General features: G+C 39.3%; 1 protein-coding gene across 1 annotated transcript in view; it reads left to right on the forward strand.

The window, feature by feature from the left end:
* Positions 1-1,197: 1,197 nt before the first annotated feature.
* LOC135469684 (receptor-type tyrosine-protein phosphatase alpha-like) overlaps positions 1,198-19,782 on the forward strand; it is an 86,086-nt gene continuing 67,501 nt past the window's right edge. The window contains exons 1-4 of the mRNA XM_064748240.1: positions 1,198-1,471; positions 14,184-14,288; positions 15,658-15,897; positions 16,284-16,487. Coding sequence (XP_064604310.1) covers positions 1,411-1,471; positions 14,184-14,288; positions 15,658-15,897; positions 16,284-16,487 — 610 coding nt within the window. The 5' untranslated portion in view covers positions 1,198-1,410. The remainder of the gene's footprint in view (positions 1,472-14,183; positions 14,289-15,657; positions 15,898-16,283; positions 16,488-19,782) is intronic.

Here is a 19,782-nt window from a genome sequence, read left to right on the forward strand (position 1 = left end):
CTGACATGTAACTGTTCGTTAAATAAATGTCATGATAACACAACTTCTTGGGTATTTTTATGATTTAAATAAATTGAAATTATCACAACCAAATTTTACCCAATTGTACTTAGGCCATGATGATAGGGGCGGTAAACTATAGGGTGAAATGCAAATCGTTGCTCCATACAACTTAACTTACCTTATAACGTCCTGCTCTAGACTGTAGTGATGTTCACTTTATCGCCCGGTGTTACAATGTCCAAGATAGCTCGCTTTATCAGTCAGTATTTATAAAAAACTTTTATATAATCTTATGTGTAACCAAGTGACCAGGACCAAACATGTGTAGGCAAAATAAAAGTGAAATAACATGAACATCGTCCGGGTATCTATATTTGTGACCTTCTTATTAATCACCTCTCGCTAAATGTTAACTTTCTGCTACAACATAAAATGTCACGCCACACATGCGTTTGTATATGTGCAGTGTATGTGTGCTTCGAGTTTAACGCCGTAGTGCTAAACTCACAGGAGCGCCGATGCCTTATTACTAAGCAGAAGGTTTCATGGTGCTAAAATTTTTGTAACACAATAACGTAACTTCCTTGTTAGTTAAAGAAATCTGCCAGTGCAGACAGAGCAGTCACGCATCTCGGGTATCACACCTGGCTGAGGCAGACACTATAGACTAATTCTTGTAGAGAGCCGCCTATTTTCAGCTGTCTGTAATATCAGTTGGACATCCATATTACTACAAACAAATTGCAGTTTCTCTAAAACCACACTGCTGATCATATATTACAAGAGATAACGTAAAATTCACTTATTAATGTTATATTATACTAAAACGTTTCAAATGCAGCAGTGTCAAAAACATGGTTTACAATAAAGTCAACAGCAGTTCAGGCAACTGGTGTTACCCTCCTTCAAAACATGTTGAACTGTAATTTCTTTGCTTTATATGGACGTAAAACGTATCAATGTGTAGAGCTTGAGTTGTTACATGACAGTGACTAAGGGCAATTTTGGTAGGGTGCTTGACTGATTTTACACTCCCTAAAAGAAGTAGACTATAGGTATAGAATGACATACAACAAACGTAGGTTGACAGACGCATTCAAGGATTTATTTTCATATCAATTGTGTGTATACAATCTTTCTATGTGTGTGCCTCAAGATCACTCAAAAACACGTGCGACACGCCCGACGTCTAAACGGCCCGTATATGGCTAGCTGTTGTGAGAAGATGGTGTGGTTGCCGTTCAGACATGTTCAGTAGATCTGGGAAAACGTTCCACCTGTACAGATTTAGCTTCTGGAAAGATTTCATATCTGATGAGAATTCCTTCTGTCTGGAAAATTACATCAGGATAGAACTAGAGCGTCCTGTGAAGTGCCCTTGGAACTGAACAGAGATTGCCCTCAGACATGGAGGATCACAGGAAACAGATTGGCGGGGTGCTTCTCTTTGTGATGGGAATAACATTTGGTAAGTATTCTGCTTTAGGGGAAATGTATTTGTTCAACATTGTCATTATGGAAAACACACCAGATAAATCTTTTTCATACGGAAGAAAGTTACGTTTAAATTAGGGAAGTTTTCACTATAATTTAAAACCAGCAAACCTTTCTGACAAATAAGAATTGAATGTGATTATGTCTCCCTGATCTCGTTGCCCTCACTAGAGGCTTTTGGGTGCCACTGACTTTCCACTGACTTTCCACTGACATACTTACACTGGTGCTTGTTTACAGAGACAATAGCTACACACCTACTTTTTATTAGATGGTGATAATATTTTAAAATGGGTGTAGTTTATAATTTGACTCTGCTGCCCCAGTGCCTGTTCATGTCAAAAACACAAAACGTTAAGAAGTTGAAACATTGTGTCTTCATGTCATTGTGTCAGAAAATCTGTTTCTAGACAAGATGAAGTAGAAATGAAATTCTGGCTGATACAAACCAGACAAAAATTACATCGTGTCATATCTTCATGTCTGGCTTGGCGCCAGGTAAACATGTATACCTCAGTTTGTTTAGAAATGACTTAGATCTTATAAATCACGTGATTATCAGCCATGGAGACTAATTTTGAACTGATTGGTGTACAAAGGCCAGATTTAGTTAGATGAAAATGGCATGTTAGATAGGAGGAATTGTAACCAAAGCAATAGAAGTGCAATCTAAGATTATTAATCCGCATGTTGATAATTTCTTCATAAAACTGTGTAACTTGAATTAAAGAAGAGCTGTCAAAACATTTACACAGACATGTACCTGTTAGATAAAGGCGGTAGTCTATGTGACATAACAGCCATCGATACAATATAACTACTCTTCCGTTACATGCAGATAATCGTCCATTCGTCCAAGTACTGACATATATTATGTGCTTTGAAATGTTCTTCAGTTGCTACCAGGCGCAGGGCGATTACAAAAACCCTCTATTTATTTTTTAACTGTGAAAACAGAGTGTGTGTTTACACCGTACAGTTTGGTAAATGTTCGTCTCGTAGTAACAGTGCTATAAAGGTACGCCTAAAAACACGAAGCATATGTACACCAATATCATAGTGTTACACCTAAACGTGCGTGTACATAGTTGAATGGTAAGGCAGCGCTCTAATGAACATGTGAGGAGAGGATTTCTCCAATAACCCCTACTTAAAGCCGGCTATTGTGTCATATCCGGGACAGCTTATGTATTTGACGAACTGTGCAGTCGACTATTTTTAAACACCGGTACGGGGAATCAACGCTTACAGCTATAGGCTATTTTATAATGCAGTCAAACTTTCCAGTATCTACATGTTAAACTCTGGCTATAACAAGAACGAAAGGAATCAGTTACCATTTACTTTAATCATTCATTGGTTAGGTCACAAAGAGTTGCACAATTTTTAGATTGGCTTGTCCGTCAGTCGTCCCGTCAGTCGGTCCGTCTATCTGTCTGCCCGTCCGTCTGTCGTCTTGAAGGTTTATCGATGTTTAAGCCTGTCGGATGGATGTACAGCCAGCCGGTTGATTGGCCGGTAGACTGGTCCGGCGGAAAATTATTCGGAAGTCGCACAAAGCGTCGGTCGATCCATAGGGTAGACGAGTCTCTGTAAAAAAAGCTCTGTAAATCGACTGGTTGAAACGCATAGATTTTTGTTGTGGGTTAGGACGATCAGAAATCTGGCAAAATCACCACTGATTATGACTCATGCACGCATAGTGAGTCAATGGTTTTTTATGTTTTGTGACATTTCAAGCCCACACTGTCGATAATTCCTCCCTGAAGAATACATGTACGTTCGACATTCGTGATATTTCACAACACTGATAGCCAGCATAATCACCAATTCAATCTGCTTGTGTGCAAAAGGATGTGAAATTCACCAAAGTGCTAGAAAACTACAACGGAAATGCAGTTTTAGTGTTATTCCTGACCTGCCACCCACAGTAGCGCAAAGACGCTATGATATTGGTAAAAAGTTAAATGACATGTCTAGGAAAAAGCATTCTACTGGAAAATTTACTTATTTATTGGTTAGTTTATTCATAAACTTGTCTAGGACTTGGATAGCAGATCTGGAAAGAGGTCTTGTGATTATTAATTATGGAGACTCGTTTGGAATTAAGCGTTGTACAAATGTCAGATTCGCCTACATTAAAACAACATCTGTCAGATAATCGAAAAAGAAGTTACAGGTATTTATTCAACAGTGCCCCATCTCAAATTGTTAATTATGGCGTTTACCATTCCCCAAACATCTGTATCTTGGACAGAAGGAGAGTTATTAACCAATAAACCAGACATAGGCTAAAGCTGATACTCTAAACGATACATACAGTGTCTGTAGCATCAAAACGACGCAATAGCTTTGAAGTTAGTGATCAACACTCCAAGTCACTGATAAGAAATGTCATCATTTTAACATGTTGCCATTTTGTTTTGGTCCATATACATGGTGGATTCAGCTACTGTTCATTTTGTGACGTTGGTCTCCAGTCATTATATCACCAGAAAGTAGATGACAAAAAATCGGATTTATAGTAATTTGTTTTACAAGTGGCGCACCAAAATGAGGTTAGGAGAAACTGCATCCAGTAACACATCCAGACTCCACTGCTGTCTCCGCAAATCTGCTACATTGTTTTTCGTTACAGAATTTCCTGACATACAACTCTAAAACCCTTCTGCCGTTTGATCCAATACTACAAGATATAACATATAATTCATCTATTTATTTTATATTACACAAAAACTTGCAAATAATTTCAAATATGGCAGTGTCCGAAACTTGGCTTAGAGTGAAGTTGATAACAAAGTAGGTAACGGGTGTCACTTCCCCCGCAAGACATCCTGGGCTTCGCCCATTCCACCAGCATGCCACTGAGTTTTGAATAATTGTAACGTCATGTATGTGCTATGTAGGTCAACTGTATTTGTGCAGTTTAACATTAGGAATAAGAAAAAATGTAACTTCATTTCCTTTGTAAAGATGTTAATTTTCGACATATCGATGTGTGGAGCTTGTGTTGTAACGTATCACTGACTAACAGCAATTTTTTAGCGAGACTGATTTACAGCCAAGTGAATATAGGCGACTCGCTGAAAGAGGAAGACTATAGTATATGTCACCTGTCCCATGCGGTGAATAAACCTATTCTCCTACACCTCCTGAACAGTCTTCCTTATCCACACTGTAAAAAACAGGATTATTTTAGAGTAAAGCTACACTCACATTCAAAGCCGATTATGTAGTTACATGATGTGTGGAGAATTAAAAGTACAATGCCGCCTTGAGCGTGTTGTAAGGGCCCGAACATCAGTCACACACACAGTGATTTTATTTTTTTTTTTGACTGGTGTTTTACGCCGTACTCAAGAATATTTCACTTATACCACGGCGGCCAGCATTATGGTGGGTGGAAACCGGGCAGAGCCCAGGGGAAACCCACGACCATCCGCAGGTTGTTGACAGATCTTCTCACGTACGGCCGGAGAGAAAACCAGCATGCGCTGGACTTGAACTCATAGCGACCGCATTGGTGAGAGACTCCTGGGTCATTACGCTGCGCTAGCGCTTTTCATAAAACTCATGCATACACACATAACAATACAAACTGCATTTTACATAGAATGTGTGTGTTTACCTTATTTTGGCTGCAAAATGATGGTTTTGCTTCGCTCTGTCATAGATCAACATCCCGGGAAAGGAATATAGTGAAGAGATATCACATAATGATTTGAAAACTACCGGTATAGAAAGGGACTGCAGGTTTACACCTGGTCTGTCAGTCCGTCAGTACGCCATTTCGTTGGTTTGCTAGTCCGCCATTCCGTCAGTCTGTTAGTCCGTCATTCTGCCAGTCTGCTAGTCCGTCATTCCGCCAGTCTGTTAGTCCGCCAATCCGTCAGTCTGTTAGTCCGTCATTCTGACAGTTCGTCAATCCGTATGCTTTTTAGTCCAAACTTCCGTGTTTCTGTCAGTCCGTCATTCTGTCAGTCTGTCAGTAAGTCTGTTAGTCCGTCATTCCGTCAGTCTGTTAATCCGTCAGTCTTTCAGTCCGTAAAAAAATTTTGGTCAGGTATCAGTAGCGGAAGCAGAGAATAAAGACCACAATGCATTGCTCTGGTCACAGGAGTTGGAGAGGTGAGGACGATAGCAGCATCGTACCATGGCTTCGTGCCATCACCGGGCGATAGAACGATGCTCCGATGATGGCCTTTTCCGGCTATCATAGTTTTTTTCTATTATTCCTTGCTTTCAAAACGATCGAACATCCTGAACTGAAGCTTGGGTGCCTGGCTTTACCTAGAAAAGTTACAAACGAAGTACGAGTTTAGGCTGTTTCTTCCATTTTCTACAAAATTATACCCTCTTTAGTTTTGTCGTGGACTCCGGCATACATATTATCCTGATGTCAAAAGCAGTAGTGCACATGTATTGCTTCCACACTATGTACCTTAACTGGAAGCCGGTGAAATAGGGCTTCTTGTCAATTTACCTCATTCGTGTAGAATCCGCCCTAGATCCGATATAAATGCGCGTAGGGTGAGCAAGTGTTATGCGTAGAGTATATTGTTAGGATCGGGCAGCACTGTGCGTATAACCCTGCTTATATGTTAAATGAAACCTATAAATAAGACTTCTGTCGATTCAAAGGAACCTTAGGAGATACAAGGTTCATTAATGGCTCTGCTGTAAATCTAAGCACCCTGCTTCTTAGAAGACACAGCTTCAACATCATACACATAGCTTTAGGTTTCTATATGTTCTGTGAAAATCAATGCATGAATAAAGGCTTTTCCGAATAGGTTACACGAGGTGGTATATGTGATTATGGTATGTTTTCTGCCATCTTATAGTCTCCAATACACATATGTAGACGCTCAAATACACATAGTACATAAGGACATCTCTGCTTGGGGTTTCCTCACTCAGATTTAATTGATAGAATTTCATCACTAATTGTAACTCTGTTTAATAAAACTGGCCAGTGCTATATTAACGTCTGTCCCACTACATACAAGTGTTACTACTCATTGGATGTTTCGCTGTTCATCGAAGTGCTTGGGTTTCTCAATAATATTGATAGATTTATTTATTTGATTGAAGTTTTGACGCCGTACTCTAGAATATTTCACCTATATGAGGGCGGCCAGCATTATGGCGGAAATAATCTCCCGACCATCCACAGATTGCTGGCAGACATTCTCACGCACGGCTGGAGAGGAAGCCAGCATGAGCTGGTTCTCATTAGTAACATTTATGTGAAATTCGACGAAACCATATATCAACAGTGTATAAGTATAAAGATTGTGCCCGCCTGTGACTATGCAGACACTATTATGGAGTAATCCTCACCAGGCTAGACCTTTCTCATTCACTAAACGCTATATTGATGATCTGCTACCTTTAAGTAATCCGTATGTAGCAAAGACTGTGAAAGATATATGTCCACCATCGCTGAATTTAAATGAAACCATAGGCTGCCCCTGTGGTATATCTTCTCTGGACTCATTTTGCACAAAGACCAAAACGGATTTCTCTCGCAGACTTCACGACAAGAGGGATAGCTTCAATTTTGATATCATAAATTGTCCTTACTTGGGCAGCAATATACCGAAGTGTCCTGCATATGGTGTGTACATATCCCGCCTTGTAGCACCTGTCAAATCCTGTGTGTTATGTGACGATTTCAATCAACGTCAGACGTTATGACTGCCAAAACTTGTGTGTCAAAGTTATGCCATCAACCGCCTTCACTGCAACTTTCTTAAGTTTTACAATGAGTTTTATTCTAAGGAAATATGGACACAACGTCCAAATCTCTGCCTCTCTATTGCATAATTGAATCAAAATTGCTAGGGTCTATATATTCATCGGGTTGAATTAGATCTCTGCGTTGGATATATAAACAGTTGCAATCAACGTGCAGCCGAGATACTGTACATATTTTATCACTGACAACTTATATTCTCGCATGGCACATGTAGGTGATTTGAATACTGATTATTGGAAACTGTTGATTCCTTCTCTTTGTGTGATTCCGTCCTATGTTCGTACTTTATATTCTTTCTTAGTTCTTTGGTGATTTGTGTTAAATGTGATTCTGAGAATTGGCCTTGCGATTTTTATTGACCTGGCACGTTCATCTTGACTGACGGCTGGTATACGATTGTCTGTTTCGACGCATTAGAGTCAAACGTTTGCTACAGCCTTTTTCTCTTTATACTTCAACGGCATTTGCACCAAGGATCGGGACATTTAAATGAACAATGAAGTTGATATATTGTTTATGTAAGAAAACCAGGCTTTTGGATTTTGCTGAACTAAAATGTTTACATAGATTGTCATCGACGGAATTGAACTTCTACCTACAGCAATGTGGGTAACGTTGTCTAAAAGTTTTGAAAACATTTAATATAGAATCTTATATCCTCTGCTCTAGGAGCTAACACTTTTCAACCCCAGTATTCAGAGACCTACGCACCAAGAGGGTTAGCACTCGCAAACTTAAAAGCCTCTCATCATTGCGGTCATTGAGAGCACAAGTGTAGCTCACGCTGGCTTCCTCTCGGGCTATTGTCGCGAGTTCCCCCCTGGCTATGCCCGATTTTCTCTAACCATCGTATAAGTGTTATATTCTTGAATGCTGCGTAAAAAACCACTCAAACAAATAAATATATCCCCTACGCCAGGAGTTAAGAGCATACGATCCCATATCCTCTGCTCCCTTTGTAAGTAATTATTGGAAGTTTGCGTTTCTTGTAACGTTTCAAATATTTCGGCCAGCTATCCGAATTACACTGGAGTAATTGCCGGAAGCGCTGTCGGAATCTCCACTGTCTTTATCATATCATGATGTAAGTCTGCACTTGTTTTTATTACGTGTGTAATGGCTTTGTGATTGGTATCCGGTACTGCCCAGATTTTTCTGTGAAGAACCGACTAGGTCTCAAATTTGGCATATGTATAGATTGACGATTTCACTTTTCAATACACATGCACGATGATATTCAATTTTTTTGCTGTTTTTTGGTGCATACCCATCTCGTTTCTTCAATTAGCAGGAGGATTTCACGACTTTTACAAACAGGTGGCGCTGTGAGCTCTAACCCAAATGTATTCTAGCACCAGAGAGCTCCATTTATACAGAAACCATGTATAGAAACTGGTATAATAGAAGGGATGTAAATTCGAATAGAGGAATTATAATGAAGATTTTCCAAGAATTTTCAGGTTTTCTAAGAAAACTTGTGGAATATCGAACGAATAAAAAAAAAACGGAGCGATGTAAAATTTTCAATGTAAATGATCAACATTATAAAGAGGTTTTATCATCTGTGGCACAGAGATGTTTATCACGCGTTTAAATGTTACACATTTGTTTTTTTCCAGTGCTTTATTATATAAGGATTTGTATATTTGCCGTACATATTTCTCTATAGTTTTTGAATGTACTGGTAAACCCGTGTTCCTGTGCATGTATTTACTACCATTGCACAAATGCCTCGTTAAACATAAACGCATTGTTTGAACAAAACCGTCTGGCATTGCCAATGTATTCAAAGATTGTTAATCCACTTCGGTAATTAATTTGATTCAAAGGGAGCTTTCTCTTGGCACAGCCTTGTGTTCTGTTAATCTGTATTGTTGCTGAATCAAAACAAAAGAAACTAGCTAAATGGCTGATTGAATCATGTCACTTGTCATTCAGACGAGTTAAGTGAGTAATGTTGTCCAGTGGACTTAGCCAGTCCTCTTTTTTGCCGAGTGACAATCAAATGAGGAAGGCTTCAGCACGATGCAAACCTGGATTTAGACTTTCTAATCACTCGGCAGTGTCAGTTGGAACTAAAGACCACATATACACATTCTCAAAAGTTCTCGGCTAATTTAGTTTTCTCTTGGATGTATCAGGTACTTATGCAGTACTGCAAATATAAGAACAAACTACTTAGACTGTACAATGTCACACGCCTTCATGAATAGGGGCACCTGCTGGAAACCAGCCTATTCCTGAATGTTTCTTGAGAACTGCTCACTCTCATCTCCCCGCCAGGCTTAAAATCATCGTAAAGTCAAAGTCATATTATTTTTCATAAAGGGCAAGCAGGTGAGTATTAAGAAAATAAATCTAGCATGTGCCATTGTCCATCAAGTGTAAAATAGAATTCCAACCTTGCCTTCTTCAAAAATATCAAAATATTAAACAACGATGCTTTTGCGTATAACTCAGATGCATTTTGGATGAACCATACATCACTTTGTTTTTATTAATCTATTTATTTATTCCTATTTTTTTTATTCATTTGAGTTTTACGCCATAGTAAGGGATATTTGACCTTTGAGACGGCAGCAGGCATTATGATGAGAGTAAACCAGGCAGGGCACGGGAACACCCACGGCCATACGCTGGTTACTACCAGATCTTCCAACGTGAGCCGGACCTAAACTCACAGCTGTCACACTGGCAAGAGGCTAATGGGTCATTGTGTCGCGCTGGCACGCTAACTCCACGGCCAGGGAGGCCACCACTCGAGATTTTTTCACTTGTACAATGATAGTCAGATTCATGCTTAGAGGAAAGTAGAAGAGCAGGTGCTAAACCAGCGCCTTTTGGGAATTAACTGACGAAGTTTTGCATGAGTGATGTACAGCTCTGCACACCATAATGATGTGAGACAAGTGGCCTATAACGAGCATTCGCACGATGGTAGACGAATATACAAACAACCTGTTCATTAAAATACCTCTGTGTTAATGTAATTTTATTGTAGCCTACTGCAGGAATTAATCCCCAACTTGCACAACCATTATCAAACATTTTAGTAGCTATGGATTTTTCATCAGATTTAACACATATTAATTACCTCTACTTTGACGTTATTTGACTGAAAGCTATAATGTCCCTGTCCAAAGCCCCTCGCACAACATTTATCAAACATTTCAGGAGTTAGACATATTTCATCGGATTTAACACATATTATTTTACCCTAGCGAGCCATCCCAATCCCTTCGACGTTATTTTACTCAAATCTACTCGCCCAGTTATTCTAAAACTGGTACAAGTTCACCTAACATACATAGTTAGGGAAGAAGGAATTCTGCATATTTAATGCCTATTGATCTTCGTAAATATGAATTTAATGTAAACAATATATATTAACGTTTAAATCAGCAGGTAAATTTAATCTAATTTGTGTAGAGGGCCTGCACGTCAGTAATATCAAAACTCGCCTTAATTTTTCGCAAGGGGATTGCGTTATTACGGACCGAATGTATACGTTCCATTGTCCCGAAATTATGTTAGCATGGTTACATATAGTAGAAGAAAACTGTCATCCATTAGGGATATCGCACATTGTCGGGTCACAGCCGATACATACACAAACATATAAAACAAAAGTGATTTAATTGTTACGTGCAGGTTTTTTTTTTCATATCATTTATGTATTTACTATTCTTTTAATTGGATGCCTAGGGTTTGCTTTTTGAAAAGCGGTTTTACGACAACAAAGGCATATGTAATAGTGAACACGCACAGGGAATTTAACATTGATTTGTCTTTTGAAATATTCAGGTATAAATATTCGTGATGTGAGTAACCACACGTACGCAGACGACAGAGCTTGCTCTGGGAGGGTCAGAGGGTCAGTGGTACTGAATAAGCTCACCAAGCGTGTCCTTACGTATACTGGCACAGAGATGAACACTGGCGACACTGGTTTACCAGCTGCATGTAGATTTATACACAACTGTGACGGTGTCTCGTATGTTGTCTGCCTTAGTCCATATGTGGCTTGTAGTTATCAGAATAAGCTCTGGTGATCGTCCACACACCTCAGTGAACTTGTTCAGTAGATGTGGGAAGAACTTTACACCTGTACAGATTTAGCTTTCAGAAAGTCAAATACTTTGAGAATTTCCACTGTGTGGCAAATTACTTCAGGGCAGTATAGAGTTCAGTGATATAAACTGCCCTTAGAACTGAACAGGGATTGCCCTTAAACATGAGGGATCACAAGAAACTGATTAGCCGAGCTCTTCTTCTTGTGATGGGTATAACATTTGGTAAGTATATTACTTACTGAGTTAGAATGTATTTGTTCAACATTTGTCACTGTGGAAAATGCACAGCGACACATTGATTGTCGCTTATGTAGTGAAGTTATCGTTAAGATTTTAAACCGGTACAACCATTGTATTGACAGATGAGGAAATAAATAAGACTTTCTCTTATCCCGTTGCCGTGGCTTCAGGCTTTTAAATGACATTTTTCCTACTTATTGGTGTTGGCTTGAACACGTTGGCGATATGTTTCCACTTCTGCTTTCCTACTTCTCCATGCTGATGACAGCAGCCGTAAAGTCACCATACTGCAAACAGTTACTTATTTAATGGTTAGTTTATTCATAAACTTGTCTAGGACTTTAATAGCAGACCTCCAAAGAGGTCTTGCGATTATAATTTATGGAGACCAGTTTTGGACGGAGTTGCCAGATTTGCTTACATTAAAATAACATCTGTAACATAATTTTTTTTATTTATTTGATTAGTGTTTTACGCCGTACTCAAGAATATTTCACCTATACGACGGTGGCCAGCATTATGTCACGGAGGCCTCTATGTAACATAACCAAAAGCGTAGTCACAGTTATTTATCAGTGAGCCGTCTCAAATTATCTTGAAGAGGAAGAAAGTTATGAAATCAATAACCCGCAAATAGATTATAGCTGAGAGACCAGAAGATACACACAGTATCTGTAGCATCAAAACGGCGCAATGGCTTGGAAGTTAGCATTCCAAGTCACTGATAAGAAATGTCATCATTTTAACCTGATGCCATTTTGTTTTGGTCCGTGTACATGGTGGATTCAGCTACTGTTTATTTTGTAAATTGTTCTCCAGTGCTGTATTACCAGAAAGAAGATGATTTAGACTATTTAGTTTAGTAGGTGCACAACATTGGGTTTAGGACAAACTCCATCTCGTGACACATCCAATCTTAACTGTTGTCTCCGCGAATCTACTACATTGTTTTTCATTACAGAATTTCCTGAAATACAACTCTAAAATCCTTCTGCCGATTGATCCTATACTACAAAATATAACATATGCTTCATATATATATTTTATATTACACTACAACTCGTAAATAATTTCAAATACGGCAGTGTCAGAAACGGGGCTTAGAGTGAAGTTGAGAGGGGATTAGGTATCTGGTGTGACTTTCCTCCAAGACATACAAGAGCATGCCAGTCGGTTTTGAATAAATCTGACGTCACCCATGTCAGTGATGTATTGCCGTCGAAACTGTGCTTGTGCAGTTTAACGTTATTATATAAAAAAAAATGATCTAACTTCATTTTCTTTGTAAGGATATAAATTTTTAACATATCGATGTGTAGAGCTCGTGTTGTAATGTACAACTGACTAAACTCAATTTACAGAGTATGACTGATTTACAGCCAGCTGAATATAGGCGACTCGCTAAAAGAAACAGACTATTGTGTATGCCATCAGTCCCATGCAGGTGAACAAAACTATTCTCCTACCCCGTCCCGAGTAGTCTTACTTGTCCACACTGTAAAAATATTTGAGAGTAAAACCTAAACTGTACTCACACTTAATGCCGATTGTGTAGTAACATAAAGTGTGGAGGATTAAAAGTACAGTGCCGTCTTGTGTGTTTTCCCAGCTATAGTGCTGTAAGGGCCAGAACATCAGTCACACACACATTGATGTGATGAATTGTTAAGTGTGGTATAAATCCCGTGGATACATAATTACCAGTATGATGTATACAAAGTAACAGGTATGGTGAGTGTATGTAATTCGATGGCAAAACCCATGCTGTATATGTACACCAGGTATCTGTATAGAGAACTGTTTGTAGAGTACTGTCATATAAAATATAGAAAAATGGTGCGCATACATATATTTATTTATTTGATTGGTGTTTTACGCCGTACTCAAGAATATTTCACTTATACGACGGCGGCCAGCATTATGGTGGGTGGAAACCGGGCACAGCCCGGGGGAAACCCACGACCATCCGCAGGTTGCTGGCAGACCTTCCCACTTACGGCCGGAGACGAAGCCAGCATGGGCTGGACTTGAACTCACAGCGACCGCATTGGTGAGAGGCTTCTGGGTCATTACGCTGCGCTAGCGCGCTAACCGACTGAGCCACGGAGCCACATGAATGAATGAAAATGAATGAAATTAGTATTCAAATCGCGTATAAATCTAGTACGTAAGTTGACGACAATAAAATATGCATCTCGGTTGCGCTTTGATTCCAACTCTTCATGCATTGTATACCAAACATGCCGATCTAATTTAACGCGATGGATATACAGGCTAAGGACCGTACATCTTTAAACATGATAATCTTTAAACTTTGCTACACCCACATGGGAGAATTACACATAAAAAGATTTAAATTCAATAGAAATAATGCACTTCTCAATCTGTATTATTATTTATTTTACAACTCATGGAAACAGGCTGCAGTTTTAGGCGTTATGTCTGTGTTAAGATTAAGATATAAGATTTCTATGCGTATTGCCCAATAACTAAGTGCCTTATCCACCCAGTAACTTAAATGGGTTAAATCAACATTTACATAAAGAAGTAATAAAATCTAACCTGAAGAACATGTATTCTAAAAGTTAATTATGGGTGTGTATTAACTTCAGTTTGGGGCGAGTTGTGTGGCAACTGCTTGAGTCAGTGTAATGAGGAAACCGGAGAATGTTCCGGAAAGTGTGCTCTTGGCTGGGATGGTCCTACTTGTTCCAGACGTAAGTATCACAATACCAAACACATGAATTTATATATGATGTGTGAGCATCCATATACATGTACATGTTGTTACATATTTAGGTAAATTTTCATCTGTTAAATAAATTAATGTTTTATGCCGTACTCAAGAATATTTCAAATTCCGTCAAAATTATGGTTGGAAGAACAAGGACAGAGCCAGTAGACAAAGTGATTAGAAAACAGTAAAAGCATGTCAAATCATATTTTAATGGTTTTTTTAAGTGATATAGGTTTATATCTGGCATAATGTAACGACGGAAAGGCCACGTTATATATATTTCAATGTATTAGGAGTATTATCAACTGCGTGTAAGCGTTAATCTTAACAAAATCAAAACTTCTAATTGCAGCCTCAGTAGTGGCCCATAAAATCAGCATTTGCTCATTTATATGCCAGTAAAATGTGATTACTGTTGGTTTATTTAAAAAAAAAATGAGACCGTTGTCCACACTGAGTTATCGCTGAAATTTTACATGCTTACCTCCTGGTCTCATCTCAATTTCTGCTGGAATCGGTGCTGAAAGCAGATGAAACACCTAAAAGGAAGATGAGAATCGTATCGGCAGGATGACTTGTACAACAAAAATTTTGCTGACTGTAAATCTTTGTTGAAGGACAATTCAGTGCATTCTGTGACCATTTGCTGGGGCTGTAGTGGAAACCATCATTTAGTCCGCGGCCTCCGTGGCTCAGTTGGTTCGCGAGCTACTGCAGCGTTATGAGCCAGGAGTCTCTCAACAATGCGGTCGCTGTGAGTTCAAGTCCAGCTCATGCTGGCCTCCTCTCTGCTCGTACGTGGGGAGGTCTTTCAGCAACTTGCGGATGGTCGTGGGTTTCCCCGGGCTCGGTTTCCACCCAACATAATGCTGGCCGCCGTTGTATCAATGAAATATCCTTGAGTACAGGGTAAACCACCAATCAAATAAATAAATAAATCATTTAGTCCGCAGATACATGACCTTGACGCATACATCTTTGGCTAATGTGTCTAAGGCCTAATGAGTAGCCTGGCAATGTGCGATAGCTTCCTTGTTCTTCAATCTTGGCTATTATTTAAGTAGAATATGGATGGATGAGGGTTTAATTTGAAGTAAAATCTAGTTTACTTTCATTCTTGTTTAACAATGAAGAAACGATCCTCTACATTGAAGCATTTCTAAGCATTAATAACTAAAGGACGTTTGTTGTATGTGTGCACAAAAAATGTTGGCCATTTAACAATTAACATGGAAAAGAATGCTGCTCTGACATAACATCATTTATAAAATACATCAAACTATACTCAGCAACATGTAACTATGATGTCTAACACCATGTTGATGCTAATACTGTGCTTCCGATGGCAGGAAATGTGGCATTTAACCAAAGCACGACACAGTCTTCGGATTATAGCCGCAACGGGTTCAACTTCACCTCCGGACTCGCCGTTGATGGTAGGACTGGACATGAGATTTTCACGACACCATATACATGTACTTTTACTGGAAATCCACATGCCGCGTTCTGGACGGTGGCCCTGGATGCACAGTACAATATCCATAGGTTCAGGATATATAACAGGAATGATCCTGGCTGCAACGGTCCGTGTAAGTTAACTTTTTAATGTCCTTAAAGAAGTTGATCTGGTCGACAGTCCATGCATCTTATCTTCCTGTAATGAATCTCCAGTGAGGTTGCAAGCTCAAACTTAGCCTTTGTTGTTCAGGTTGTGGTTTTAAAGCAGGTGGTTTGTCAATTTCCTGCCAAGCTCCGCTGGTTTTCCCAGGCTTTTTTCGAGGAATGAGTTCTTAATATCAAAACCAGTCATATACAGTTTAACCCTATGAATTTAAAAATGCGTTCTAATTTCATCCCCATGGCTAGAGCATTGAACCCCAAAATATCCATGTCTGAGCTTCCAGGTGTAGAATAAAGGCGACTGGTTGAAAGAAACAAACTATATTTCAAACAAATTCTGTTGTTTTTGCTTCAGGTGGTCAACGACTTAGCGGCTTCTCTCTGTCCGTTGGAAACTCCTCTCAGAATTACAAAGTCTGTTACCAGGACACCACCACAGCCGAAAAAGGTCCCGGGGATATCATCGACGCACTTTGTAACGTCAGTGGTCCTGTGTTTGGGGACACTGTAAATATCTCGATATACAAACCACTTAGTCTGTGTGAAGTACAGATTTTCGGTAAGTTTCTTTGACAACGAATTACACCATCTATATAAATTAATAGTGTTAGAACGAATCCATACTTATGAGATCACAAAAGCACACAAACAACTGGCTCTCATAAACCCAGCGGATGGTTGGGTCTGTCGAACCTACGACTTGAGTTTTCTCATGACGTTGTCTATCGCCGGTCTCCGGAAAGTTGTATACGTTTCCACGTCGCAGGTGCCGACCGCCGGTGGACCGGTGGCGATAATGTATTTATTGGTTGTAGACCGCTGGCGACAATGTATTTATTGGCTGTGGTTTGCAGGCGATAATGTATTTATCGGCGGTGGGCCACTGGCAATTTTGCATTTACCTATGAGCTACAGGCTAAGAAAAGAAACATAACGTATTCGGTGGGTAAATATAGCGTTTTGTTATGCAATAGCTTCTACTGAAAATGGTTGGAGTGAAAAAAACATCAGGAAGATGTCTAGAGTAAATCTCGGATCAACAATGAGTTAGAGTAAAGAAAAGAGTGGAACTAAATATGTGTTAGATGTATTTGACTTATAAAAGGTATTGAATCGTCTTCTGACTGACGTGAGGACATAAAAATGACCTCACAGTCATTTTTTCATTTGACTTTCGCAATTTCTGTGTTTCCTACACTTCTGTTAAGGTCCTATCAAAAGAATTCGTAATGTGTAGGCCTGTTATGTAAGTTTGTTCATTGTGTATGTATCAGTATGTGCCCCAGGGGCGTATGGACCAGACTGCGAGAGGAGATGTGGGAACTGTGCTCAGGGGCCGTCTGTATGTAACACAACATCCGGGCACTGTCCACAGAGAACACCCAGGTGCATGGGGGGATACTCTGGTCTGAAATGTGACACAGGTAATTTTTAAAATTTTATCGCCAGTTGTAAACAAATGCTACACGTTCTTTTCAAATTTCAATAAAGCAATGGAGCAAAGTATGAGTGACATATTATAATCGCTTCCCATGAAATTCACCATTGAAGAATATACTCCTCTCCATTTCTTCTTTATCATATAAAGATGTTTAAATCCGGCAGGAACAATGAACAGTTATGTCATCCAAAGCTCGAGGTAATACATTACTTTTTAACATACTTCAACTGCTTGAACATAATTTTGGTGTTCTTTAGTTCCCACACATGTAGGATATCCTCAAAACGATCTGTCGGATGCTGTGCTATGGTAGTTTTAATTAATGAGAACACATGTGTTTATCTTGAGACAATCACATCACATGTATTTCATATAAACCTTAGATGCATTTTAAATACTGTATAAAATTACATCTACTCAGCTGTGATGACCACTTCGGTGGCCTAATAGTTACAGAGTTTGCCTCGAAGTCGGGAGACACAGGATCAAACCTAAATCAAGTCACATCAAACCCTTTAAAAATGGATCTTGGAACTCTTGTCCCTCAGCACTGTTAGGTTGGAGGAGGGACAAATGACTGGTTGGACCAGTGTCAGTATAGTGTGACTGGGTCCGGTACGCGTGGCATGATACTGATCAGTGGCGGCCACATTTTGGCGGCATGGATTAGCCCTGCCACAAAATGATATATTGTATGTACATGTGCACAAAGGTAATGACTTTTCATTGTCATATGGCTAAAAATTGTTAAGTACATGCACAACGTTTAGCACCAAATATACAAACAGATTGTAACCCTTGGACACACGAATCAGATTGTGAGATGAAATGTGGAAATTGCTGTAAGGTGACGGAGTCTGTGACGTTACAGTCGGTTATTGCCCTGACCGGATACCAAGATGCATGCCGGCATACTCTTATGTGACTTGTGCCACGAATTGGTTTCATCAGGGTGACATGCGATACTATACATTTAGTGAACGATAAATTAAATGATTACAGTTTAGAACATCAACACCGGCAATATGATAGTCACAACGCTGTGAGAACATTTTAGAACCAAGAAACTGCGCTGTCTTCAAGGTGATAATAATAACATTCAAAAGAGATCAACAATTTTACAGCCAGTTGTTAAGTCTATCAATTAAAGCACTTTTAAACAGTCTATACCTTTAATCTAGTTGGAATACACCTTATGGTAAAGGCTAATTCTCTTAAAAAAAACTAAATTATAGGATCGCTGCTATCTCCAGCATGCAGCCAACACAATGGACTAAAAAATCCGGATGTAGAACTAAATGTCGAAAAATATCCGCAAAATCCACATAGTTCAATACGATAGGTTTGATGTAGCATCATGCATTTTCATTCATCTTAATTTCATCTTGATACTACACCCACTTTGACTTAAAATTTCAGGCTGCATGTATATTCTCTCTTCAGCAATTTTTTCTCTCTCCTTGCGGTACTTATATATTTGGATTTTGTGAACATGTCTTGGTGTTAAAAAATTCTTAAACCCAGAATTAATAGAAAAACTTAAGTGCAATTCATGAAAAAACGTAAGTGTTAAGAAATTCTTAAATTCTAAGTGTGCCCATGACCACTTTTATCTTTTTGTTAAATTCTTAAGTAGTTTTAAACCAACAAACACATGGGGGCCGTTCAACTAAGTTGTTCGAACGAATATATTGACAGAGAACTCTTAGATAGGTTTCGTCTGGAAGCTGCACAGGAATTTGGTACATCGAATCACTAGTTAAGGATAGCGTTGTAAGTTGTAAGTGCATCGAACAGAAACTGTGCATTTAATCCAATGTAAAAAGTATTGAATACTCTTCGTTTTTTGGCAACTAGGAAATGTAGCTATGCAATGGTGATGACATTGGAGTCTCACAGCCGACTGTATCTAGGGCTGTCACAGCTACCTTTCGAAGTCGTTTTTGTTTTATTCGTGTTCAACTGACAGCTCGCGAAATCCGAGAAAAACAGGAAGCGTTCTACGCTGTTGCTCAATTTCCAGGCATTATTGGGTCTATTGATGGGACACATGTACAAATCACTGCTCCTCGCACATATGAAACAAAACTGTTAATCTGCACCAATACCACAGTATTAACGTTCAACTTGTTATCGAGGCGAAGTACAACATTCTGGACATGGTCTAAAAATGGTCAGGGTCTACACATGACGCTCGAATTCTGCCCCACTTATGCACACTCATCTGATCGGAGACAGCGTGTACCCATCTAAACGCTGGTTTGTTATCCCTTTCCTCAGGCTACAACCCGGCCCTTTAACAAATTACAAGAGGTATATAATTAAAATATCTCCTAGTTGACCTTTGTACCGCGAACACAGACTTGTTTCCCTTGATATTCATTAGCGGCAAAATTTGCTTTTCTACACGTGG

Source organism: Liolophura sinensis, chromosome 7 (assembly GCF_032854445.1).
Source record: "Liolophura sinensis isolate JHLJ2023 chromosome 7, CUHK_Ljap_v2, whole genome shotgun sequence".
NCBI lineage: Eukaryota > Metazoa > Mollusca > Polyplacophora > Chitonida > Chitonidae > Liolophura > Liolophura sinensis.